Source organism: Camelina sativa, chromosome 15 (assembly GCF_000633955.1).
Source record: "Camelina sativa cultivar DH55 chromosome 15, Cs, whole genome shotgun sequence".
NCBI lineage: Eukaryota > Viridiplantae > Streptophyta > Magnoliopsida > Brassicales > Brassicaceae > Camelina > Camelina sativa.
This window is the reverse complement of record NC_025699.1, coordinates 2,494,585-2,520,719: the sequence shown is the minus strand read 5'-3', so window position 1 is coordinate 2,520,719 and position 26,135 is coordinate 2,494,585. Positions and strand designations below refer to the sequence as shown.

At 36.7% G+C, this 26,135-nt stretch overlaps 8 protein-coding genes across 8 annotated transcripts in view; 4 read left to right on the top strand and 4 right to left on the bottom strand.

Annotated features, from left to right (window-relative positions):
• LOC104744806 (zinc finger CCCH domain-containing protein 34) lies at window positions 840-3,375 on the top strand. The gene is made up of 7 exons (XM_010465911.2): window positions 840-1,189; window positions 1,283-1,446; window positions 1,607-1,675; window positions 1,781-1,903; window positions 2,005-2,322; window positions 2,404-2,700; window positions 2,786-3,375. Exons 1-7 carry the CDS (start codon window positions 1,099-1,101, stop codon window positions 3,113-3,115), a joined length of 1,392 nt encoding a protein of 463 aa, XP_010464213.1. The 5' UTR covers window positions 840-1,098; the 3' UTR covers window positions 3,116-3,375.
• LOC104744805 (ISWI chromatin-remodeling complex ATPase CHR11) lies at window positions 3,591-9,910 on the bottom strand. Its single transcript, XM_010465910.2, has 24 exons — window positions 9,603-9,910; window positions 9,332-9,463; window positions 9,128-9,234; window positions 8,930-9,042; window positions 8,627-8,724; window positions 8,356-8,535; window positions 8,053-8,274; window positions 7,772-7,906; window positions 7,411-7,693; window positions 7,257-7,330; window positions 6,917-7,137; window positions 6,754-6,841; window positions 5,999-6,092; window positions 5,731-5,919; window positions 5,610-5,644; window positions 5,441-5,517; window positions 5,248-5,337; window positions 5,080-5,149; window positions 4,930-4,984; window positions 4,786-4,841; window positions 4,534-4,699; window positions 4,233-4,411; window positions 3,925-4,140; window positions 3,591-3,829 (listed from the first exon to the last, which is right to left on the bottom strand). The coding sequence occupies exons 1-24, from the start codon at window positions 9,801-9,803 to the stop codon at window positions 3,740-3,742; spliced, it is 3,171 nt and encodes a 1,056-aa protein (XP_010464212.1). The 5' UTR covers window positions 9,804-9,910; the 3' UTR covers window positions 3,591-3,739.
• Window positions 10,295-10,822, bottom strand: LOC104748048 (ISWI chromatin-remodeling complex ATPase CHR11-like). Its single transcript, XM_010469742.2, has 2 exons — window positions 10,509-10,822; window positions 10,295-10,369 (listed from the first exon to the last, which is right to left on the bottom strand). Exons 1-2 carry the CDS (start codon window positions 10,707-10,709, stop codon window positions 10,295-10,297), a joined length of 276 nt encoding a protein of 91 aa, XP_010468044.1. The 5' UTR covers window positions 10,710-10,822.
• LOC104744804 (CASP-like protein 1D2) lies at window positions 11,728-12,631 on the top strand. The gene is made up of 3 exons (XM_010465908.1): window positions 11,728-12,052; window positions 12,146-12,272; window positions 12,359-12,631. The coding sequence occupies exons 1-3, from the start codon at window positions 11,775-11,777 to the stop codon at window positions 12,563-12,565; spliced, it is 612 nt and encodes a 203-aa protein (XP_010464210.1). The 5' UTR covers window positions 11,728-11,774; the 3' UTR covers window positions 12,566-12,631.
• On the bottom strand, window positions 13,081-15,162 carry LOC104744803 (tubby-like F-box protein 9). Its single transcript, XM_010465907.2, has 5 exons — window positions 14,656-15,162; window positions 14,450-14,537; window positions 14,217-14,346; window positions 13,865-14,041; window positions 13,081-13,776 (listed from the first exon to the last, which is right to left on the bottom strand). Exons 1-5 carry the CDS (start codon window positions 14,944-14,946, stop codon window positions 13,311-13,313), a joined length of 1,152 nt encoding a protein of 383 aa, XP_010464209.1. The 5' UTR covers window positions 14,947-15,162; the 3' UTR covers window positions 13,081-13,310.
• LOC104744802 (sodium/hydrogen exchanger 3) lies at window positions 17,473-21,100 on the top strand. Its single transcript, XM_010465906.1, has 14 exons — window positions 17,473-17,583; window positions 17,845-18,058; window positions 18,173-18,291; window positions 18,403-18,500; window positions 18,594-18,653; window positions 18,730-18,776; window positions 18,861-19,055; window positions 19,141-19,187; window positions 19,319-19,385; window positions 19,483-19,583; window positions 19,671-19,772; window positions 19,866-20,064; window positions 20,177-20,260; window positions 20,413-21,100. The coding sequence occupies exons 2-14, from the start codon at window positions 17,885-17,887 to the stop codon at window positions 20,767-20,769; spliced, it is 1,650 nt and encodes a 549-aa protein (XP_010464208.1). The 5' UTR covers window positions 17,473-17,583; window positions 17,845-17,884; the 3' UTR covers window positions 20,770-21,100.
• On the bottom strand, window positions 23,163-23,832 carry LOC104744800 (classical arabinogalactan protein 27-like). Its single transcript, XM_010465905.2, has one exon. It carries the CDS (start codon window positions 23,710-23,712, stop codon window positions 23,323-23,325), a length of 390 nt encoding a protein of 129 aa, XP_010464207.1. The 5' UTR covers window positions 23,713-23,832; the 3' UTR covers window positions 23,163-23,322.
• The window catches only part of LOC104744799 (bifunctional 3-dehydroquinate dehydratase/shikimate dehydrogenase, chloroplastic-like), a 5,627-nt gene continuing 4,435 nt past the window's right edge, over window positions 24,944-26,135 (top strand). Inside the window, exons 1-4 of the mRNA XM_010465904.2 lie at window positions 24,944-25,268; window positions 25,432-25,673; window positions 25,802-25,907; window positions 26,004-26,105. Of these exons, the coding sequence (XP_010464206.1) occupies window positions 25,038-25,268; window positions 25,432-25,673; window positions 25,802-25,907; window positions 26,004-26,105 (681 nt within the window). The 5' untranslated portion in view covers window positions 24,944-25,037. The remainder of the gene's footprint in view (window positions 25,269-25,431; window positions 25,674-25,801; window positions 25,908-26,003; window positions 26,106-26,135) is intronic.

The window sequence follows — 26,135 nt, the reverse complement described above, 5'->3', positions numbered from 1 at the left end:
TTAAAAAAGGTAGTGAAATCATCCCAAGTAATTTCAAAATAAGAAATAAACAGTCTTCATATGTCAAATGGCATGTATATTTGATCAAAATAATTGCGATTCCATTGTTTAGCCGGATATCATAAAAAAAACAAAAGAAATTATCGTTTGCAATGATATACTTAAAAATAAAAATATAGTAACTATAGACAGGATTCATATATAATGTAAACCATTTTAACTAAAACAAGAAATAAAATTGGCCATAAGTATATTTTGTATAAGCTAGTACTGTAATAATCTGTACTAAAACCTAACAAATCAATATAATCAACGTCCCTGTCCTTATACATGAATGAATGAATTGTACAAAATAAACAAGAAACAGAAAAACAGGTCGAAAATTTATAGACTTAATGATTTTTAAAGTACAACCAAATATAGCACCCTTAACTGATTCTATCATTGTAATAAGCTTTCCTAATATACTTTTTTTAAAAAAGAAGCTTTCCTAATACATTTTTTTACCTGAATTCAATTGTAGTTTTATATATTTTATTTACGTACTACTGACAACAAAATATTTATGTAAATGTGAAAAAAAAGGAAGAGAAGTGCACTAATTAATTAGTATAGGATTAAGTTTTGGGCGCGTAGAATAATAAATTAACCACCACCGGCAAAACAACACACCCACGAAAAAAGCGAGCACGCATTAAGAAAGATCAACAAAAAACTTCCCCATCACTTCCTTACAAAACCCAAAAAAACAAAAACTTGTTTACGGACCCAAAAATAATAATAAAATATTTCGTAGCCGAAAAATTAAATTATAAAATTATTATTTTTATTTAGTTCAAAAAAAAATAAAAAAAGTTTCAGCTTTGAAGGAAGGCAGAGAGAGAGAGAGAAAGAGAGAAAGATCAAAGCGACTGAGAGTGGTGTGGAAGCAAAACTACGATCTGCCGATTTTTTCTTCAACTTTAGGTTTTTTTGCAACACTCTTCTTTGATCGGAGCTTGAACATTCTCACAAAAGCAAAAAAGACTTGATCTTTAGCTGTTTTGAGGGATTTTATCTCATCTGCCCTCTGCTGTAGAGAGATTAGGGTCTCTATCAATGGAGAGGTACGGTCGCCCCGGTGAAGAAGGGTCGCGATCGGATCCATCTCTTGAATGGACTTCTCATGGTGGCGACACCGGACTTGAAGGTAATGTCTTTTTTCTTTTTCTTGGAGGCTTTAATCTGCGATTAGAGCTGTTTTAAATTAACGGATTCTGTTTCAAATGTGTGATTTTTGTAGCTTCTATGTGGCGGTTAGGGTTGAGCGGCGGCGGTGGTGGTGGTGGTGGAGGAGAACCGTACCCGGAGAGACCTGACGAGCCTGATTGTATTTATTACATGAGAACCGGTGTTTGCGGGTACGGGTCAAGATGTCGGTTTAATCACCCTCGAGATCGTGGAGCGGTATAATTCTATATTCTCCTTCTTTTATTATTATATAGTTAACCAATTTCAGTTTCAGATCAGTTACTGATTCTGATGATCAGATCGTTGAATGAACCACCAGTGATTGTAGTTATTATTGGTTATTTTGTAAAGCTCTGATTTGATGATGATGTTTTAGGTGATTGGAGGAGGTGTTAGAGGAGAAGCTGGAGCTTTACCTGAGAGGATGGGACATCCGGTTTGTCAGGTTTTGTAAATCTCTCAGTCTCTCTTTTTTAGAGCAATGCAGTTTTTTATAAGATCTTTGTCCCCTTCTTTTGTTTTTATATTGTGAACTTTTTTTTGTGCTCAGCATTTTATGAGAACGGGAACGTGTAAATTCGGAGCTTCTTGCAAGTATCATCATCCTAGGCAAGGAGGAAGTGGTTCCGTTGCGCCTGTCTCGCTAAGTTATTTGGGATTTCCATTACGTCAGGTTTGTGTTGTTCTAATCTCTCTCCAAATTTGGTTTATTTGAGGTGTCCACATTGTTATTTGTATGATCTCTTTTAATGCTCTTTGAAATTTTGATTGCAGGGAGAGAAAGAGTGTTCTTACTACATGAGAACTGGTCAGTGTAAATTTGGTTTGACTTGTAGATTTAACCATCCCGTGCCACTCGCGGTACAAGGTCCACCTCAGCCGCAACAGCAGCAGTTACAGCCACAGCCACAGCCGCAGTTGCAGACTATTTATCCGACACTTCAGTCTCAACCCGTTCCTTCGTCTCAACAATATGGGTTAGTTTTGACTAGGCCATCTCTTTTACCTGGTCCATATCTTCAAAGCCCTTACGGTCCTCCAATGGTTCTGCCTCCTGGAATGGTTCCATACCCTGGTTGGCATCCTTACCAGGTAATCTAAAATCCAAAGCTTTTGTGGTTTCGTCATTGCTACTCTTTTGCTGAAAGACTCTTTTATCACTTTTTTTTTAAGGCTTCTTTAAGTGCAATGCCTTCCCCTGGAACTCAACCGTCTATTGGATCGAGTTCTGTTTATGGAATTGCGCCGTTATCTCCTTCGGCTACTGTATATACAGGTCAATATCAATCAGGACCTTCTTCAAATACCTCAAAAGACTTTCCTCAGCGACCTGATCAACCTGAGTGTCAATACTTCATGAGAACTGGTGACTGTAAATTTGGATCCTCGTGCCGATACCATCATCCTGTAGATGCAGTTCCACCTAAAACTGGCCTTGTCCTCAGCTCCATTGGCCTTCCACTTCGTCCTGTAAGTCTTGTTCTTTTTTTTTCTATGGACATGATAACTTTTTGCTAGTTTTTTGTTTGAGACGATGTTTTTAATATTTTGACAGGGGGTAGCGCAATGCACACACTTTACTCAACATGGAATCTGCAAGTTTGGACCGGCGTGCAAGTTTGATCACTCAATGAGTTCTTCGCTTAGCTACAGCCCGTCTGCATCTTCACTAACCGACATGCCTGTGGCTCCTTACCCAATTGGATCATCCTCGCTCAGCGGCTCATCAGCTCCAGCAAGCTCAAGCAATGAACCCACCAAGGAGGCTGCGACTGCTGCAGTTTCATCTTCAACAGTCAGTAGCTTGAGCCGTCCAGAGCCCGCTGAGACGAGTGGTGACTCGGCCAGCGTCAGTGGCAGCATAGAAGCTAAGACTTCAAGTTAAAAAAAAAAAAGAACAGAAAAAAAAAAGAGGAAAAATATCCTCAATTCTTCATGAACTAAGCAACATTAAGAAAGAAGATTATTTTTGGGGTCTGAGATTTGATGGAAGCAGAGAGACCAAAAGCTTCTGTCATTGACCATTTGTCCATATATAATATATTCTCTTCATACGGCCATCTCTCTCTCTCTACTACTACTTTCTCTCTCTCTTGTTTTTTCTTCTTGAAAAACGATTAATAAATGGCCTTATTCAAGCTACTACATTCGATTCATGACAAGTCCCCTGTATGAGTTTGGAGCAGCAATTCAAAAAGTTTGCTAACGAAGGAAATAGCAGAAACAAATCTAGTGTTCACGTTTTCTCTTCCCTGTTCTTGTAATTTTGTATTCGACACACGACATCTATAATTCAATCATTGAATAAATCAGGCTCTTACGTGTGGAAAATGCAAATCACTAGTAAAGTATAGAAGAAAAGAGTGAAAGTGATTTCATTAAATCCAAGTCAAAACAGGACAAACATTCACGAAAGCAGAATGAAATCCATTTGATATGTTTTCTTAGAATTAGCTTAATTATATATATGTAACAACAGAGACTTGACAAATCTCTAAAACACATGATCTCATCTCATCGAGAGGTGCTTTCGCTTCTTCGTCGATGAAGGACTCTCACTTGCTTGTCTTCCTACGGTTCGCTTTGATGGTGTTGCACTCTTCAAACATTCAAAAACCAGAAAATGATTAAGCACCCTAAGAAAGTCAAATCAAAAGACCTTTATATATATGTGAATAACATTGCAACTTTTACCTTTGCGAGCTTCTTTTCTTTACGGGCCTGCCTCTCTCTTTCATCAAACTCTTGGTTTTCTTTCTCGATCAGTCGAATCAGAGTGTCGCATCTTCTTGCAAGTTCCTGACTCGTGCGGGATTTCACAAACCAGTCAAACCTGAACAAAGGCGATGTCCTGAATGCTGCCTTTAGCTCATCCCAATTCCCATAACCAAGTTTGTGGATCATGCAGATCTGTTTTTAACCACAAAGTTCCCCAACAATCAAACTTCATGATAAAATTAATGAAACAATACAACAACAAAAGAAACGAGAAAAAGACGTACCATGAAACGATCGCACTCTTCATTGTACAGCTTCCCTTTGTTCTGACCATATTGTATCTTCAGTTCAAGCCAAGGGTTTCTGTAGCGATCCAGTTTCTTTCCGATGGCTTTCATGATTTCATCTTTCCTAGAGATTCTTGCCTCTCCCCTCTCAATGTTCTTAATGATTCTATCATAGTCTACATATTTAGAGGGAATGATGATAAACTTACTTAGCATAAACTCATTTTTTTTAGGTAGAAATTACCTTAGCAATATGTCAAAACACGCAAGAATCTTAGCGTTGAAAGATGTTACATACCGTTCAGTTCCTTGTATCGCTCTTTGAATACTTTGGCATATCTTTCAACTTCTTCCTCTGTCTTTCCTTCCATCTCAGAGGCAATGCTTTTTATGTCGTTACGGCCATACTTCTCACAAGCCCGAAGGAAAGTATTGAAGTCTCTTCTACTCCATGTGGAGAAGCCCTGGAGATTGAAAATTACAAAGAATTAAATAAAGCCTACCAAATTAAATGTCTAAGACTACTTTAACATTAATCGTATTCACTTGCCTCCTCCAATAATTGCTCCTTTTCTTCTACTTCTTCAGCAGTTAAGGGATCACCACCTTTTAACAAAACATTTCATAATCAGTAATAGGTTTGCTGGAAAAACATGTTAACAAAGTGGACACATGCTGAGAAACTAAGCTTGACCTTCTGGTTCTTCAACATCAATTGTGTCTTTCAACTGATTTTTCTGATGTGTTTGCTGAAACCAAAGTGAAGCAAATTGCTTTTATTAGCAAAACACTCGCTCTTAAGCAAATCAAAACAGTGATGAGTGCTTCGTTTAGAGATCCCTACCATGAGATAACGTACTTCCTTTTCATACAACTCGGTCAATCTCTGAATGTTGAAGAACTGGAAATCGTGCCTGAAGGATGGATAATAAATTAGATTTCTAGTGTAAGAAAATCGCAAGACAGGGAAAAGGCATCCAACAATGAGAGTAGAGTTTGTTGAAGTACTCACAACTGGGGCATGCGCGGAATTCTAGGCTCTTTAGGTTTAGCTGGACCACCTTGCCGCAATGTTTGCTTAAAGTATTCAGATTCAGAGTAGCTGAAGATATAGTAGATAAAACAAAAGGTATGTTTCTGTTAGATAAAGTTTACGAGGACTGGAAAATAGGACGCACAATGTATAAAGCAAAAGGAACACTTACTTGCGCTTTCTCTCCCGCTTTGGTGGATCATTCCAATTGTCGCTCACAATTTTCTTAAAATCAAGCTTGTTCTCATCCTAAAAAAAAACGACAAGGGTTCAATAATGCAGAGCATAACTAGGGTATGACATCAAAGCTCAACCTATGCAGAAATATATAAAAGAGTTACCTTATTTTCATCATCAAAATCATAGAAGTCAGCACCTGCAACAAATCAAACAGCAGGTTATCCAGACATTACAAAATTTACACAGCGTAGTAGGGGAGAAAAAGGTTCATGGCACCCTTACTGTCATCCATTTTAAACTGTATTGCATTTTCTGTAAATTTCTTCATCTTGGCATCAAGTTCAGCTGTTGCCTCCTCTCCTTTGGCAATGATTCTATCAATATCCTCGTCTGTGATTGTGCTATCTTTAGAACTGAACACCATCTCAGCACCATATCTAACCATTTGAAGCAACTCATCCTTATTGACAGCTGCATAGTATAGTAAGATAATTTTATATCCGCCAGAGATGAAACAAAGCATTTTGTGATCATATGATAAAAAACTTACTTTTCTGCTCTGCCAATCGCCCTTGTTGAATTACCAGGGCATCAAGCGCCAACTTCTTGTAAGCTCTCTCAATCACTTTCTCCTCAATAGCAGACTGTAGACAACAAACACTATTAATTTAAACTCTTTTAGGCTGTTCCTACTTGATTGATACGGGGAGAATATCAACCTCAGTGCAGAATCGAAACACTTGAACTTCTTTCTTTTGACCAATCCTATGAGCACGATCCTGAGCTTGCAAGTCAACTTGCGGGTTCCTATCAAAATCAGCCAGACTCGTCAAAAGTGAAGAGAATACCCATAAACTACAGTCGAAATGATAAGAGACTTACCAGTCACTATCATAAAGGATCACAACATCTGCAGTAGCAAGATTGATACCAAGCCCTCCGGCTCTAGTCGATAACAGGAAAACAAATTTCTCACTTCCTGGCTTGTTGTAGGCTTCTATGGAGGCATCTCGTTCATCCCCACCAGTATTTCCATCAATACGGCAATAGAGATAACCGCGATACATTAAATAATCCTCAAGAATATCCAAAAGCCTTGTCATCTGATAACATGAGCAAAGAAAAGAAAATCGCTCAGACTTCATATAGAACAGAAATAAAAAAACAAAGATGGTGAACTGTAGGAAACCACTATCTCCAACTGTTCTGTAGCNTCTCCTCAATAGCAGACTGTAGACAACAAACACTATTAATTTAAACTCTTTTAGGCTGTTCCTACTTGATTGATACGGGGAGAATATCAACCTCAGTGCAGAATCGAAACACTTGAACTTCTTTCTTTTGACCAATCCTATGAGCACGATCCTGAGCTTGCAAGTCAACTTGCGGGTTCCTATCAAAATCAGCCAGACTCGTCAAAAGTGAAGAGAATACCCATAAACTACAGTCGAAATGATAAGAGACTTACCAGTCACTATCATAAAGGATCACAACATCTGCAGTAGCAAGATTGATACCAAGCCCTCCGGCTCTAGTCGATAACAGGAAAACAAATTTCTCACTTCCTGGCTTGTTGTAGGCTTCTATGGAGGCATCTCGTTCATCCCCACCAGTATTTCCATCAATACGGCAATAGAGATAACCGCGATACATTAAATAATCCTCAAGAATATCCAAAAGCCTTGTCATCTGATAACATGAGCAAAGAAAAGAAAATCGCTCAGACTTCATATAGAACAGAAATAAAAAAACAAAGATGGTGAACTGTAGGAAACCACTATCTCCAACTGTTCTGTAGCAACATTCACCTGAGAGAATATCAGAACCCGCGAATCACGTTCCTTCAGCTTAGGAAGCAATTTATCCAAGAGAACCATCTTACCTACAAATAACAATATAAATATGCTTCACAAAAAAAAATCCATGTAATTCTGCAGAGTTTAGATTGAATGCTAGTCTTACCAGCATTTGTTATAAGGTGATCTCCTGTGGTATAAGGGGGACCAGGCTCTGCACCCTGGAATAGATAAGGGTGATTGCAGCATTTACGAAGTTGCATTGCAATGTTTAGCAAACGTTTGCGTTCTCCACCAGCATTAACTGCTTCAAGATCCTTCTGCAATAAAGCCTTGTAGTATTGTTTTTGCATCTGAGACATGCCAACTTTAAGTATCGTCTCCTTCTTCGGTGGTAAGCCTTTCTCAACATCTGATTTCAGTCTACGAAGAAGAAATGGTCGAAGAACCTAAAAGGATATAAGAAAGCGATTAGCCAAATAATAGAAATGACATAAACTCGATAGAAGCAATGAGTACATGCATACCTTGTGAAGTTGTTGAACAACTTCTTGCTGATCATTCTCACCAGAAATTTGAAACCATTCATCAAAAGTCTCTGCTGAACTAAAAACCTCAGGCAGAAGAAAATTGAGAAGAGCCCACAGTTCATGGAGATTATTCTGCATATATGAAGAACTATGAGTATAGCCAGCTATACAACATTATCGAAAACAGAGAGACTAAAGAAGCTATAAAAGTCCCCGTGATAAGCTACTTAACAAAAAAATACTTCAGTGTCAAAAAAGCATAAGATAAGAGCAAATACCTGAAGTGGGGTTCCCGTGATAAGAAGTCGATAATTGGTGCTAAAAAGTCTCATGGTTTTAGAAAGAAGTGAATTCTCATTCTTGATTCGATGCGCTTCATCGATGATAATATAACGCCAGCTAAAACGACGAAGTGCTGTCTTTTCTTTGATGGCCATCTCAAAGCTTGTGACGCAAATATCAAATTTCCCAGCAACTAACAGGTCATCTCGAATATGTCTCTGCATTATTTAGCAGACATCTCAGAATCTAGGGTAAAAATTTCCATGAAACACTGAAATGGTAGACAGCTCCTGACTTACCCTCTCCTCAGGATTACCAAGGAATTTCACAGCGCGTAGGACAGGACAAAACCGACGAATTTCGTTCATCCAATTACCAAGGGTTGATTTTGGAGCAACCACCATATGAGGGCCATTGATTCCCCTGTATTCATGAAGGTATGCCAACAAAGAAATCGTCTGAAGCGTCTTCCCCAGACCCTACACCACAGAAAAAAATGGTTTAATGACTAGCATCATGGAAAATAGAGAACTTATTTTTACCTAGATCCTTGGGGGAGCCATTGTTTACCATTTCATCAGCAAGAATTCCATTGATGCCGTTCTCATACAGCCGAATGAGCCAGTTTAAACCAGCTAATTGGTAATCTCTTAACTTCCCTTGAATACCTATCAATTGAGAAGTAAAAGATGAATCTCAAGCTTTCTAGAAAGTTAAGACACTATTCTACCTGGTAACTGTGAGTGTAATGTCACAACAATATTTCTAAATTCGCAAATGGACAGAGATGCCAATCATATTGTACTTATTGCTCCCAGACAGACCATCAATATGCAACAATCCTAGATTAAATAGCAAAATACAGTTACTTACAAGAGGGCTGTGTAAGCAACCGTGTGTTTCCAGATCCAGTTAAGCCATCCTCTTCTTCCTTAAGATACTCTTCATCTTCCTCTTCTTCAGTTATTTTGGAAGCATGACGACCCCTGAAGGTTCAAGTTAAAACCCAATAAATCAGGGCTATGAGAAATCAATTGATTGCTGTGTGATATCAATTACATCAAAACTCACCTTCCTTTCCCCTTTTTCTGAGAAGAGGATGCATCACCTTTAGCAAAGTGTGCAAATAACTCAGTCTGCTGCAGAAGATACTTCAATCTCCCTTTTCCCTTATTGTTCTAAATACATGAAACGATTCAAAATCGTCAAAACCCCAAATTACAAGAAGGAAAAGCAAATTAAAACCTGGAAATAGTTAGTTTCAAAACAACGCACCATATCAGCATCAATGGAAGCATTTTGTGAGTCCAGCAGCTCCTGAATCTTCTGCTTCTTCAACTTCTGCATCTCCTTAAGTCTGGCTTTCTCACGTTTGCTGATTTCAGCTTTTTCTTCATCTTCTTCGTCCTGCATACACCATATTACCACAATGAAGGAAAACACGAACGCCAAATCCAATGTAATCCCAAGTATTTAAACAAAAAACGCAGAGTTCACTGAGAATTCGAAATTCACGGCCATGGAAACGAAATCAGCCTGCAATTACCTCGTAATCGTCTTCCATAGGGGCGGCTTCTCCGTCGGAGAGTGGGGATTCGTCAGCGGGGGCTACTTCGTCATCGTCGGAGCCAGAAGAACGAGCAACAGCCTCGAGCTCCTCCTCGTCTTCTACTTCTTCGTTTTCCTTAACCCGCTCCTCTTCCTCCTCAGACGAGAAAGCCTCATCGGAATTCGAAATCCTCGCCATGGAAAAAGCTACGAATCAGGTTTCGCCTTTGAGATCGAGGGTTCGCTTCTGGGAAAGTAAAATAAAAAAAAAAAGTGACAATTTCGAGATACAAATTGCTAAGTGAAGACCCTCCGAAACGACCGAAGCTTCAGGGTTATTTATGATCGTTGATTAGGTTTATTAAATCTATGGCTACGATGTACCCATTCGCTTCGTCGAATAGGAATTACCCGCCAACTGAGCAAGAGAGTTTTGGAATATTCCCGGGCTTTAGATGGACTTCGTTAGGTCACAAAAATAAGCTTAATGGATCCTTACAGCCCAATCCCAAGCCCGATTAGCATATATTATTACTGTTCTGTTTGACTTTTTGTGTTATTCTTGACTTGTGTGTCACTGTCTCCCAATTTCTTGGTATAAAATTTGGTGATTTTGCTTTGGAGTCTAGACAACCTGGTCTCTCTTTCGACTATATATATAGTATCCGAAATAGTTTTATGATCCATGGTTTAAGNCTTCTGCATCTCCTTAAGTCTGGCTTTCTCACGTTTGCTGATTTCAGCTTTTTCTTCATCTTCTTCGTCCTGCATACACCATATTACCACAATGAAGGAAAACACGAACGCCAAATCCAATGTAATCCCAAGTATTTAAACAAAAAACGCAGAGTTCACTGAGAATTCGAAATTCACGGCCATGGAAACGAAATCAGCCTGCAATTACCTCGTAATCGTCTTCCATAGGGGCGGCTTCTCCGTCGGAGAGTGGGGATTCGTCAGCGGGGGCTACTTCGTCATCGTCGGAGCCAGAAGAACGAGCAACAGCCTCGAGCTCCTCCTCGTCTTCTACTTCTTCGTTTTCCTTAACCCGCTCCTCTTCCTCCTCAGACGAGAAAGCCTCATCGGAATTCGAAATCCTCGCCATGGAAAAAGCTACGAATCAGGTTTCGCCTTTGAGATCGAGGGTTCGCTTCTGGGAAAGTAAAATAAAAAAAAAAAGTGACAATTTCGAGATACAAATTGCTAAGTGAAGACCCTCCGAAACGACCGAAGCTTCAGGGTTATTTATGATCGTTGATTAGGTTTATTAAATCTATGGCTACGATGTACCCATTCGCTTCGTCGAATAGGAATTACCCGCCAACTGAGCAAGAGAGTTTTGGAATATTCCCGGGCTTTAGATGGACTTCGTTAGGTCACAAAAATAAGCTTAATGGATCCTTACAGCCCAATCCCAAGCCCGATTAGCATATATTATTACTGTTCTGTTTGACTTTTTGTGTTATTCTTGACTTGTGTGTCACTGTCTCCCAATTTCTTGGTATAAAATTTGGTGATTTTGCTTTGGAGTCTAGACAACCTGGTCTCTCTTTCGACTATATATATAGTATCCGAAATAGTTTTATGATCCATGGTTTAAGCATGTTACTGGACTATATAATATGTTTGAGAAGTGGTAATAATGCTAATAGACTTTTGTTTCTTGCAGTTTAATAATGTTTTTTACAGCCACAAGTAGAAAGCAAAGTGATACCTAAGAGCATATATAAAATTAGATATTTTTCTTGCAGATGATTGTTTAACCACTCCCTAATGTTCCTTAATTACTTTTATACGATTTTGCTTTTACCATCTTGATTATCGTCGCCCAATTTCCTCAACCTTCCCGGGGTTGGCCTAACACGTTCCATTGTATTTGTATCTATAGTATCCACAACTATATACGTACAACTTTAAAATGAAACTACAACATCTAATGTATTTGTCAAAAGGTGTTTGCAGAGTACAAAAGAAAATACTTTTATTAATTGATCAGATTACAATAATTAATTTCAAAAATATATATTTTACACTCCATAATTGATATATAAATTCATTTCTTGGCGTGAGGGTAATTACAACTCATCATCACCGGCCGGGACTATATATGTAGCGCCCAATTTTGTAACACATAGTCCAAACTTAACCACAAAAAGATATAAATCATCTGATGGCATCTATAGGGAACCCCGACCCAGAAGTCGGCAAATCTGAACCAATTCCGGAGTCCGCTGCACTAGTACTACTACCACCACCACCACCATCTTCATGCGCCAGTTTTTTAGGTTTCCGGAAGATAGATGTGATAACAAGAGTTCTTCTTTTCTCCGCCACTCTGACTGCTCTTATAGTAATGGTGACCAGCGACCAGACCGAAATGACTCAGATCCCCGGAGTTCCATCTCCGGCTCCTGTCTCTGCCGAGTTCAAAGAATCTCCCGCTTTCATGTTCGTTTCTTCCTCCATGTTATGACTTATGATCATAATCAAGGAACGGCTTGTTAGTTTAAACTCGAAATTGTTGCATGTTGGCTAATGCAGATTCCTTGTGGTGGCACTTGTGGTGGCTAGTTTCTATGCTTTAATCTCAACACTTGTCTCCATCTCTTTACTCTTGAGACATGAATTCACTGCACAGATCTCCGTTTACATAACCTCCTTAGACACGGTAGCTTATTTTACAAGTAACTTTGAATCCTCTGGTCCAAGTTAGGGCTTTCAATATATAATTCGGTATATACATACTATGAATAGGTGATGCTGGGGATTTTGGCGTTTGCGACGGGAACGGCGGGAGGATTTGCATTGAAAGGAAACGAAGACGTTGGCTGGAATAAGATTTGTAATGTCTACGACAAGTTTTGTCGTTACCTTGCAACTTCGCTTGCCTCATCTCTATTTGCTTCTTTTCTGCTTCTACTTTTATCCATTTGCTCAGCTCTTTCCAAGAGAACTCCATAAACAAAGCTTAATTCCATCTTGTAACGTGTGCAGTGTGTGTGTCTGATTTGGTTTATTCGTTATTAATTGATATGTAGTAATGGAGTGGAGTCGTCCCTTGTTACTTATGTCGTAGAAGTTGCTTTGCTTATAGAGCCTCTACATTATCATAGCAGTTGCTCTGCTTGGAGTCTTCACTTTCTACATTGTAGCCTCCAACTCCTATATTTTACCCTATGTGAGATAATATACATCAGTAATACCTCAGAAAATCAAACAGAGCTCCACCACAAACCTAATTGTGAGGTTGGGACTAGACTCAGACAATAAAAAATGGAANAAAAAAAAAAAAAAAAAAAAAAAAAAAAAACAGAACCGGTTAAATTTCAGATCCGACTTTTTTCTAATCAGAAAGCGCAGGTTAAATCCACGACCCGGTTTGCAAGCCGCTTGAGTCACAGTAGATACAGAGTAAACCAAACCTTTCCTGTGAACTAAAACCCGAAGCTCTCTGAGAGAGAGATTGATTACAAATCTTCTACAGCAGAGTAAATAATTTTTATTTGTAAATTTCACAAAAGGATGTAACGTTTGCCTATTTTAGGTAAGCCTCTTTGCAGCAAAGACAAATAAATACTACAGAAATATATAAAATGTCACGAGAAGTCAAGAGAAAACTATCACGATCCTGAGATTTTTGACCATCTAGTCTACAGACCACAACAACGAGTACATGAAGGTGAATTAAGGTTAGTCTCTTCATAATTCATTCACAGGCGATTCTGGTTTCAAAACTGCTCAGGCAAATTGCAAACGCTTGAAACGCAGAAATCGGATATCCATAATCCATGGTGAACATGTCCTTGCCAACTTTCCCAAACTGGAGTATGATCCTTTCAGACGGCTGTCCTGTTTCACAATCGCTAACCGCCACAAGCTGAAAGTTTTTAACCGAAGCAACTGTGACTCGACCATGGAAATTTAAGCACCAACATTGTAGCTGCTCGTGCCATCGTGGAGTCTTGTTACTCAGCACCAACGGTGGGTCTCTAAGGTTGTTGCCTGAGTCGCTGCAAGATGCACTATTGCTGCGCACCGGTTTTGAATGAGATCTCAACAACGGTGATGGACGGATGGAAAATGAGCTTATGGACGTTGAAGCTACTCCTCCCCGGGTCTCCACAATGCTCATAGGTATTGTATCCATAATGCAACGCATTCTTCTTGGTCCCCTGTTATTTGTATACCATGAAGAGATTGTAAAAATCACAATAGACAAAACTTGCAAGATTTTCACTTTCGAATGTGGAAATTGTTTACCGAGAACCTAAGCCGTTTAACTCGTATGAAATGTGAGCGATGGGGTAACTTCCCTGAGGAACTCTAGGTGAAACTTTGATGAGATTAGAAGAACGGCTCTTCTGCATCTTGGCTGCTCCAGTCTGTGCCGTCAGATTACCATCAAAGACCGTGAATTTTGTTCCAAGGAAGTTTGATCTTGCAATAACAATAAGAGGTTTAGACACAGTTAACATACTTTAATAGCTTTGAAGAAGTTGGGTTCCGATTCAATACTTTACCATCTCATAATCTAATGCTCACAACCCAACTATAACTCATAAAGCTAGAATCTTTGTTGTACTACTCTCTCAAAACAAGTTAATATGCATACCTCACTCTCCCTAGATAAACATTGCTTCTCTTTGACATATCGTCTGAACGCAAAGAGATGATGTAATCAGTACAAGTTGCCCGCTTTAGCTTAGAAGCAGCAAGAAGAAATTTCCCGTTACCCGTCAAAGCTGCCAGAGTATAAAAAAAAAGAGTGGCCTTTGTCAACAATCTCAGAACTCTGAAACAAAGTAATCTCTTTTAAATATAGAAGAAGAAACAGAGTTAGCTTACAGTTGGTTAATCCGAGATAGAGATGATACGATTGCGTATTCCGATTACGTAGTATGAAACATTGAACCAGAGAATCCCTTGGACCAGGCTACATAGAACACAATCAAAAGCACCAAACCCTTCACAATGAGAATCAAAGTCTCGATTTTTATGTTTCAATTTCATCACTTAACACTAAATAAAAATCGAAACTTTTAAGAGAGAACCTGCTTGAGGGAGGTGGGGAAAGTCAATTTAGAGGAGAATTCAGGGAAAGCTACAATCTCCTTGGTGAGAATCCTCCAACTACGGCAAACGCCGGCGCAAGCCACCACGTTTTTTCGTGAAGGCCAATCGCCGCCGTCAGCAGTCTCAACCCTAATCAGGATTTCTCTGAGCAGCTCCTCTGGAAGCTCCTCCCAGCTGAAAGAGTCTGAAACAGTAGGAATCGAAGCGGCGTCGTGGACCACACGGTGTGGTCTTGACCGCATTTCCTGGATCAAAGTCCGGATCGTCATGGCGGTGAGATCTATCTATCTATAAAGGGGTTTTAAGAGATGAAAAACATGATCTGGGGTTTGGTCAAGGGAGAATCATTTGAGGTTGGGTGGGTGTGGGGTGGGGTGAAGAAAGAAGTTGGGAGAAGTGTTTGTTTGTTTGAGAGACGCGAACAAGATTCCAACACAATCAATAATAATGGATGGAGGCGTTTTCTCAACTTCTTCTTCTTCTTCTTCTTCTTCTTCTTACCGCTTCTTAGATAGTAATTTGTATTCTNTTTTTTTTTTTTTTTTTTTTTTTTTTTTTTTAATTAATTCTTTTTTTTTGGGGAACTATAAAATAAAAATGATTCTGTGATAGGATAAGGATGATATAACTGATAAATCTGAGAATTTTGGTAAGAATATGATATTAACCTATTTTATATACTAGCTGGTATTGTATAGTATATTGTATTCATAGTATTACTACGTACTAACCCGCGGAAAACCGTGGGCTAAATTTTTTTTATGAAAATTTGTAATAATTTATTTTGTTATTATGTTATTTATAATGATTCGTGATTAAAAATTCAGTTTGCTTATATTAAAATTTTTATATATTAAAATTTTTATATTTTAAAAATGTTTGTTGAAAATTTTAACCCATGTTAGAAATGTTTTTTGATAAAATTTATGGTTATATAGATTTTATTCGATTAGATTTTTAGAATATTAGCTGTTTATTTTTTTAAGTACAAATTAGTTCTGATTCTAATAGATCTTTTTTTAGCTTTCCTACAATGTATTTTATTTTATGTGTCCCCAATTTTCGTTTTTATTTAATTATATATATTTAATTAATTAATCAATCTTAATTAAGTTTTTCTAATGACAATTGAATGTAATTTTTTACATATTTTAAAGTTAGTTTCATATTTGTACTTCCCAATTAATATAGTAGGATTATTTTTACTACTCCGACTGGAATACTAAATTTTCAAAATCTTTAGCATTCAACTGTTTGTTTTAATGAAAAGATACTTTTAAACCGGCCATAATGTGGAGGTCATTAATGTGTCTATTATCATCATGATTCGTTTCTTGTTCTAATTCATTCCTTTGCTTTCTTCCTGTCCCTCGTAAGAAAACAAAAACTAAAGAATCCAAGTCCGTAACTAAACTATAGATTCGTTATCTTTCATTTGTAGGTATAGATTCCATGGTTTTCTTAAGTAAACTTCGAAACTGTGACCATGATGTATACTATTATTATACGTGTAACATGTGTGTGTATCATGTATTCATGTGGCGCCTTAAACGAAAAGTAATACTCCAACTAGGATAATAGTGTAGAACGGAGGCACAAACGCAGAGCACGAGGCATTCAAATTGCCATATTAAAGGGTCACATGTTTGACCCACTGGCCACTACTATAATGAATTTGCAGTTAAATGTTTCAATATCCATGGGATTGGTTAAAGTAACATTTGATCATCCAGTTAAGCATCCCAATGGCTTTGGAAAATACTAGTACTATACGTAGTAATTTAACATCTCTGTTTCAAGATGAATTTTGATTTCTTTTGTATCATAATTTTCTATCCATTTTTGATATTTTATCCGAAGATGAATTGCATATCTAAACCATATATCGGAGATGAAGGGTTCATTTTAATATTAAAAGGTTTTGAAGATGGAAAGGAGTTTACGCGATTAATAAATTGATTTAATGATGAACCTTTCATCATATTCACCCCGAGACGGGTACACGAGAATTGGCTTTTGCGCCCTCTCTCTGAGTGCAAGGACAACAAAGAATAGTATGAGAAAAAAGAAACACCTGGGCGACAAAGTATTATTCAAAATCACAAAAGCTATTTCTTGAAATGATGAATAGCACTCTTTTTAAATATAGACTTTAGTTGATGTCATAAAAGAGACCTCTACTACATCCAAAGATAAATTAGTACTTCATAACATTAACATATGTATATTGCCAGGAAATTCTTTAATAAAGTAGTTTTAATTTTAGCATGACAACCAGTTTCATAAACCTTATAAAAAAGACTCGGCTAGGCTAATATTTTATCAAGTAAACGTCTTAAGACGGAAGAACATTTCCATCACAATTAGTATAACTAGATATTCTGGTACGGGGTCAATTTCCTGAAACTGGTTAAAAACTTAATTACTCTCACATAAATTTAGGATTATTTCTTTATTGGTACATCAAAACACTTTTATTTGGTCATAAAGTCATTAAAAATAGGGGGAAAAAGATAAAAGCGTGTTGTTCCCCTCTGTTGTTTTGATATGTAATCTTTAACACGACAACATCATAACCAATGAGCTAATTCCACAGATACGGTCATAACAACGGGGGTGTAAGTGTAACAAATCATCTCAACCGTCCATTTGGAATAAATTTCTTGAGATGGATATTTCGACGGTTAGAGATTAGCTCAAGTGAGATTTTTTTTAAAAAAGCGTTGACCTCTCTCTCTTCCACTTGGCTTTTAATGGCTTCTCTGCTAAAAAAATTTATATAGGGCCATCTTTGGCGGTCTCTCGTCTTCGTCTCTTTGCTGTCCCTTAACAGAACTGTAACATCTCTCTCTCTCTCTCTACGACCAAAGAGAATCATTTGATCGTTCGAATCTCTTTACAACAAGGTTTGTGTGTGTACTTTTCAGATTCTTTTACTGTTCAAGAAAGTTTTTTCACAATTTCTTGGGTTTTCACCATAACCAATTCCATGATATTGAGATATGGATTCAAAATCTTGATGATTATGGTGGAGTTATGATTTTGGAATGTTTTTGTTATTTTTTTCCCTTTTGCGGAAATTTTCTTGATTTTTTGAATATTTCACGGCGGCTAAAATTGGAATCATAAATCTAATGCACTAAATCACGTTTCGTGTTTTGTTTTAGGAGAATATATACTCAAAACGCTGAGATTTTGCAAAAAATAATGGTGATTGGATTAAGCACAATGCTGGAAAAAACAGAGACTCTGTTAGGGTCAGATCACGCATCAGTTGTCTCCATGAACTTGTTCGTTGCTTTGCTTTGCGCTTGCATCGTGCTCGGTCACTTACTCGAGGAGACTCGCTGGATGAATGAGTCTATCACAGCTCTTATCATCGTAAGCTTTCTTTTTTTATTACTATTATTATTTGTTTTTGTCCCCAAAGTACACACATAGACTTTATTGGTTACAAACAATTCTAATAAGTATTATGAATTATACGCAAACTAGGGTTCATGTACTGGTATTGTGATCTTGCTTATAAGTGGAGGCAAGAGCTCAAGGATTCTTGTGTTTAGTGAAGATCTCTTCTTCATTTATCTTCTTCCACCCATTATATTCAACGCTGGGTAAGTTTTTCTTCTTCTTCTTCTTTTAAATTTCATGTTAAACCGGTTATGTTCAATTGAAAAACCGGTTCACTTGATGAACAACACATTTTTGTTTTGGTTTTTCTTCAGGTTTCAGGTAAAGAAGAAGCAATTTTTCCGCAACTTCACGACCATTATGTTTTTTGGTGCTATTGGTACTCTCATTTCATTTGTTATCATATCATTAGGTAAAACAAAAATCTCAATTATTAACTCCTAAATTTCAAAGTCATCAGTCTTGATATATTTTGATGATATTTTCCGGTTTTGTTTTTGGTTAGGTGCTAAACACTTTTTCGAGAAAATGAATATCGGAGATCTCACCATATCGGATTATCTAGGTAACCAAAACTCTTTCTGCTTTATTGCTCTCACTTAAGTGTCGCATCCGCTTAATTAGTCTATTTTGATTTGTAGCAATTGGAGCAATATTCTCTGCTACAGACTCTGTTTGCACTTTGCAAGTAAGCTTATGCAACATTCGAATATATTATTCTACTACATTTGCTAATCAAGAATTAACAAACCCTCTTTGTTAAATAATCTAGGTGCTTAATCAAGACGACACACCTCTCTTGTACAGTCTGGTCTTTGGAGAAGGTGTAGTGAACGATGCAACATCAGTCGTGCTCTTCAACGCCATACAGAGATTTGATCTCACAAACATCAATTCAACCATAGCTTTGGAGTTTGCTGGAAACTTCTTTTATCTCTTCATCTTAAGCACAGCCCTTGGTGTTGGAGTACGCTTCTTTCTCTCTTCTCCTCAAATTTCAGCACTAGAATTTGGAGTTAACCAGAAAAGTTCTTACTCAATTTCTTTTTCAGGCTGGATTGCTCAGTGCTTTCATTATGAAGAAGCTCTATATTGGAAGGTATGTTGCGTGTTTATGGATCGTTATATTAATATACATGACTTTCTTTTTTGGTTAGTTCTTGATAAATCTATGCTTTGTTAGTTACGTTCTTTCTTTAATAGTTTTACTTTATTTTTTGGTTAAATCAGGCACTCTACTGATCGTGAAGTTGCACTTATGATGCTACTGGCTTACTTATCATATATGCTGGCAGAGGTAAAGAGACAAATATGATAATTAACGAAGCAAGGTTTTTGCTACTTTCTCACCAAGACAAATTAAAATGAAATCATGAAATATTTTTCCTTTGCAGCTATTCCACTTAAGCTCAATCTTGACTGTGTTCTTCTGCGGGATTGTTATGTCTCACTATACATGGCACAATGTAACAGATAAATCAAAAGTTACCACAAAGTAAGTTTTTTTCTTCTAATAATAATTACAGAAATCTCTATCTGGTGAAATTGGTTGACTAAAATAAATATATTTTTCTTGGCGTAGACACACTTTTGCTGCATTGTCATTTCTAGCTGAGATTTTTATCTTCCTTTACGTTGGAATGGATGCTCTCGATATTGAGAAATGGGACGTTGTACGCGACAGGTGAGACTTTCTACAGTGTGTCAAATGAAAATATGTACAATTTGCTTTCGTTAATTCATTATAGTGATCTTGCTTCAACACTACTTTGCGCAGTCCTGGTCAGTCGATTGGAGTGAGTTCGATACTTCTAGGGCTTATTCTTCTGGGTCGTGCTGCGTTTGTGTTCCCATTATCCTTCTTGTCTAATTTGACAAAGTCACCAGATGAGAAATTAGATTGGAAGAAACAAGTAACCATTTGGTGGGCTGGTCTGATGCGTGGTGCAGTGTCAATGGCTCTTGCTTATAACCAGGTTTTGATCCGTGAACTACAAGAAACAAAGAAAAAAACCTATTATAACGATCTTTGGGTTTCAATAAGTTCTCACTAGTCTCTTCTTTCTCTCTCTCTTACATCATATATAGTTCACAACTTCAGGACACACTAAGGTTCTTGGAAACGCTATCATGATCACCAGCACCATTACCGTTGTTCTTTTCAGTACTGTGGTACGTTTCAACTCTTTGCGCAAACCGGTTTGCATCCTAGTAAAGTCAAATCGGGTTTAACCAATCCAACACGTAATTGAACATATTAGACAAAAATAAAACGAATATGTAACAAGGTATTTATCCTAATCATCTCTTACCTTTTTTGGCAGGTGTTTGGTTTGCTAACCAAACCGTTAGTAAAACACTTGCACCCTTCATCAAAACGGTCCTCCACGACCGCGCTGCAGATCACACCGGGATCTTCTTTACAGGACCCGCTCCTCAATGGTGATAGTATCTATGACCCGTATTATGACCACATTGATCAACCGATCACCTTTAAAATGTTCTTGAAAACTCCGTCCCGAGCCATTCATCACTACTGGAGGAAATTCGATAACGCTGTTATGCGTCGCATTTTTGGCGGCAGAGGAGTTTCTCCTGTCGTTCCGGGTTCACCAGTTGAGACAAGTATCCGGCAGTGGAGTGAAGGAGTAGAAATCAAGGAACAAAACGGTGAACCTTGACGGACCATATTAATGTGGGTAAAGATCTTTGACTAGATGATCGCGTTTACGGCTCTCATTTTTTGCCTCCAGTTTTGGTACAATGGTTTTTGCTATATGGGCGCATTTTGATGTGGTTTTTTTTCTTCGATCGGTTTGATTTTGGTTTTGTAAGAGCCGGTCCAATTTTTGTGGTTTGGTTTTTGGGTGTTTGGTTTAGCGGTTTTGTTGTAAAATTGTAATTTTAGGGACTGTGACTGATATAGGGTGACTTGTGAGAATGACTTGAGTAACACTGTCCACCCCAATCAACGTAGACGTTAGCGGCTACGTTTTGAGATACGCCGTTTGCGTTGGGGGTCGTTTTCTTTCAAGTTTTTTTTTTNTTTTTTTTTTTTTTTTTTTTTTTTTTTTTTTTTTTTTTCCTTTGGTATGAATTTTCTTTAAAGTTTGTGTACACTTTCTCGTACATACTTCTTAAACAAACATTACATACAAATTAATCTTCTAATGTTCATAATTCTGCAGGAAACTTGTTGACGAATTCGAAATTACCAAATACAATAATATATATTTGCTTGCTTAATATCTTTGTCTTCCCACTAAGGACAAACTAAGTGAGTGGGTCTCAACCTATTATATATAGTGACATTATTACAATCTGTCACGCATAAACTAAAACCCTAAATATATGATGTGAAAACAAAGAAACGTCCTTTATATATTCTTTTTTCACCTAAATATAAATTTAATATTGAAACCATTTCTGATCCGTTATTGTTGTTATGGCATTAAGAAATCCCGGAAACAAAATAAAGCGTCGGACAAGAGAAGAAGGCAGCTTTTTTTTTTGTTCTTGCTTTTGCATTATGCAGTAACTCACATGCATGCGCCTCTAGCCTTCTGGCATTTTAGGAATTTTGCAATATTGCAATATACTTAAATACGTTATTAACTAGGTATTAACCCGCGGAGAACCGCGGGCTGAACATTATTTTAATAAAAATTTGTAATAATTGATTTTATTATTATGTTATTTATAATAGTTTGTGATTAAAAATTTGGTTTGCTTATATTATAATTTTTGTATTTTAAAAATGTTATTGAAAACCTGTAAATACACAATCCTTACTAAAATGTAAAAAAGAGAAACTAAATATAGCTAGTAAAAGTTCTAAAAAGTATCTTTGAAAACAACATTTATTGTTTTTTTTCTGTGGCTTTTTTTTTTGTCTGTAATAATTTTAACCTGTGGTGGAAATTTTTTTGATAAAATTTGTAGCTGTATATTTTTTTCGATTTGGTTTTTAAAATCTTACCTGTTAATTTTTTCTTAAGTACGAATTAGTTTTGATTCTAATAGATTTTTCTTACTTTTCTACAATTTATTTTATTTTATGTGTCCCCAATTTTCATTTTTTAATTAATTTTATTTATTTAATTAATTAGTTAATTATTTTTTTAATGACAATTGAATGTATTTTTTACACGTTTTAAGGTTAGTTTCATATTTATACTTCTCAATTAATATAGTAGGATAAAATTTGTAGTTGTAGATTTTATTTGATTAGATTTTTAAAATCTTAGCTGTTAATTTTTTTTGTTAATACGGATTAGTTTTGATTCTGAAAGATTTTTTTTTACTTTTCTACAATTTATTTTATTTAATGTATTCCTAATTTTCGTTTTTTAATTAATTATATTTATTTAATTAATTTATTAATCTTAATTAAGTTTTTCTAATGGCAATTGAATGTAATTTTTTATACATTTAAGGTTAGTTTCATATTTGTACTTCTCAATTAATATAGTAGGATTCACTAAACACGTCTTTCAATTCCTATACACGTCTCAACTCAAGATCAAGACCAAATAACCATTAAACAACTGGTAAAATAACTAAAAGGATTTGAAGAGGATATCTACAACGAGTAGTCTTATAAGACAGTCTCTAAAGTCTAAATACATAAAAATTGCGTGTAATTTTATTTATAGTGGCTATAAATCCCTATATTAAGAATTGATTATTGTAGACCATTTTTCTGTCTATATATAACTCCATTGTTATTTGCATACCTATGGATTCAATTGCATATAAACAGTACTGAGTGAGAACAGTTTGATTTAAAAGTTGATACTACTGAGAACAATAGACTGTAAAGCATATGAAACTTTATTTTGAAACGTTATTTCTACTTTTTCAAAAGGTTCTTTAACTAGCAAAAAAAACAAAATAAAGCAACTGCATAAACAAATATAGATGAAGTGAAAAGAAAGAAAGAAAAAAAGTTATCAAAGTGTGTTGTTTGTATGTGAATTACTTAATGGTAGATTAGATATTTATTCAAAATTTCCAATTAATTAGTTAATTATGCATCAATTATGTGATTTACTAACGCTTTACTCATAGATTGTAACAAAATATTATTTGGAAGACAAAATAAATATACGACTAGTAAACTGTAAATGTTTGTTTTGACTAGAAATAAATGTTTATTCGAGAAATACAAATATGTTTTGGACATATAAAACTCATGAAAACAAATACGTACGTGGGTCTAAAATATAAATGACCTATAAAGCTGAAACGGCAAGAAGACGGAGCGAGAAACACGAGGCGGCGGCGAAGACGACGGAGAGTAGAACTTGAGGAGCTTGAGAAGACGGAGTAGCAAGAGAAGAAAGCGGTGGAGAAGCGGAGGGAGCGAAGGCGGGATCAGGATCGGCGAGAACGTCGTCGTTTTCTGGTTGGGGAAGTGTTGAAGAAGAAGGGATGGTTTGAGTAGTGGAGGAGACGGCAGGGGAAGGGAGGAGAGGAGCGATCTCCGGCGAGATCTGTTGATCAAAGGGAGAGATTGTTGGGGAAGAAGGGATCGTGTTTGTCGTCAGGGAAGAGATGGAAAGTGTTGAGGAGAGAGAGATGAAGGTGAAGGTGATGAGTGTTAGCATTATAGATGAAGCCATCTTTTTGTTACTGTAATGATGAACAAATCAAAGCTTGTCTTCTTTTTTTTTGGTTTGAGGTTGTCTTTCTCTCTCTCTCACTCTACTCATCAGCATTTTGTGTTGTAATGATACTGTCTCTTTAAAAGAAATCTTTTAGCTCTAATAGTAAAATATTAGATTTTTTTTTTAATTGAAATCTGTCTCACCTTTTCTAAAAAAGTTGATTAGTATTTTTTTAACTGAAAGGATGTGTTCGGTGGAAAAGAAAATATTATTGTTGAAATCTTGAGGAGGGAGTAGAAGCTGCTATATGTATATTGCACATAATCAGTTTTCTCAATACATGCAAATGAAATGGACTACCAATTTTTTTTTCTTTGGTTATATGTGTAGTACTTGATAAATAAATCGAACTCAACTAATACAAATGATAAACCGGATTACTAAGCAAGAGTGATTAAAAGTTTGTTGTTGGATGTTCAAATAAGAAGTACAGTGTAAAGGGTTGTTCCAAACCAAATATTTTGTTGTCTTTTGTACCAAAGTTTGTTGGCGAGTAAAAAAATTAAAAAAGCTTTGTGGTGTGAGAATGTTTCTTTGGGGTTGCTGGTTTTAATGATATCTCTTTTTGAATGTGAGTGAGTTTGCTTAAAGGTTTTGTTTACTTTTTTAGATAGTGGTATCCATTATCCAATATCGGTAATTCGATTCGAAACCAGTCAAAAGAATACGTAATCAAACCGAACCAAATCAAATTTAATAGTTGTGAGATAATCAAAAGCTTTCGTTTGTGAACAACTGATATATAGAGAGAGAGAGACTAATGAGCCCGAACAATCACAAAAGCCCATTTTATATGCTTCTTTGGGCCCATGAAATGCGAAAACAAGCCGAGTTTTATATATACAGCATTGCATGCCCAACTGTTATAGTTATGGTACTGAATGCTCTACTGAGTTTACAGAGTTGAACCAACAAACCTTTAATTCTGAAACATCACACTCTAAACTTTTGTGACATTTCAAACATTCTTTTGAATTACATATTTTGAATTTTCTGATTACAAATTTTGAATTTTCTTATGAGGACTAACTTGATCGAAGCTGAAAAAACAAAGTTACATAAAAAGGAGAAATATCTGAATAAAAAATAGAATTATGTTTATCCACAAATGATCCATCACCACTAAGGCCTACACACCAACTCCGAAACTAGAAAAGCCACCTAACATTTATATTGCAGCGTATAAAAAAAACCAAAATTTAAGAATCTGTCAAAATATTTGCAAAAGAGGCAACCAAAGGGTCCCCGTTAGCTTTTTTTGTTTGACGTCTCTTCCCACAATGGCTGCTTCTTCTCGTCTCACCTACTCTCCGCGTCTCCTCTCTTCTAATCCACGACGCTCACCTACCTCCGCCGCCAACCTCAATTTCTCCGCCGCCGATTCTTCTCTCCGCTTCAAATCCAATACCTTCTCCGCCGAGTTCTTTTCCCTGCAAACCAGGAGTGTGCCGCTTCCCGTTTTGTTATCCGATCACCGGCGCCGGCGAAGCATGGAACCCTCCAACGTCTATGTTAGTTAAATCTTCTTCCTTTTTGATGTTCAATTAGAAGACTTTTGATGTTCAGATTTTGTTCTGCTCTGAGTTTGAAACTATATGTATAGAACTGAAAAGACGAAACTTTATCTAGAGTGTGGGAATTTATATCCTTGTTCTGTTCTGTGTGACCCTTTAGGTGGCTTCAAATTCCACGGAAGTGGAGATAGGAAGTCAAGAAATTGTGAAAAATCCGAGCTTGATTTGTGCTCCAGTGATGGCGGATTCAATAGATATGATGGTGCTTGAAACTTTCAAAGCACAGGAATTGGGTGCTGACTTGGTTGAAGTTCGATTAGATTGGCTTAAGGATTTCAACCCTCTTAAGGATCTTACTACCATTATAAAGAAATCTCCTCTGCCTACTCTATTCACCTACAGGTTTGTTTTGTGTGTTCAAAGCTTGACACTTTATTTAATGTTTGATATGGAACTTCCTGGTGGTGTCTTCTTTCCCTTTGTAGAGTAAAAGTTTTTTTTTTTTTTTGGTATTATGTTCTGCTTTTTAGGCCAAAATGGGAAGGTGGTCAATATGGAGGTGATGAGAAGGAGCGACAGGATGTGCTCCGGTTGGCCATGGAGTTGGGAGCTGATTACGTTGATGTTGAACTTCAGGTTAGCGTTGTATAAACTGATGAATTTTGGTATTCAGAAGGTGCTTTTGATGCTAGCTTATCAGTTTCTCTTTACTCTTATGTTCGCATTGTTAAGATTGCAACTGAGTTCATCAGATCGATTGAAGGAAAGAAGCCTGAGAATTTCAGAGTAATTGTTTCATCGCACAACTATGAGAATACCCCTTCCGTTGAAGATCTCAATGACCTTGTTGCAAGAATACAACAG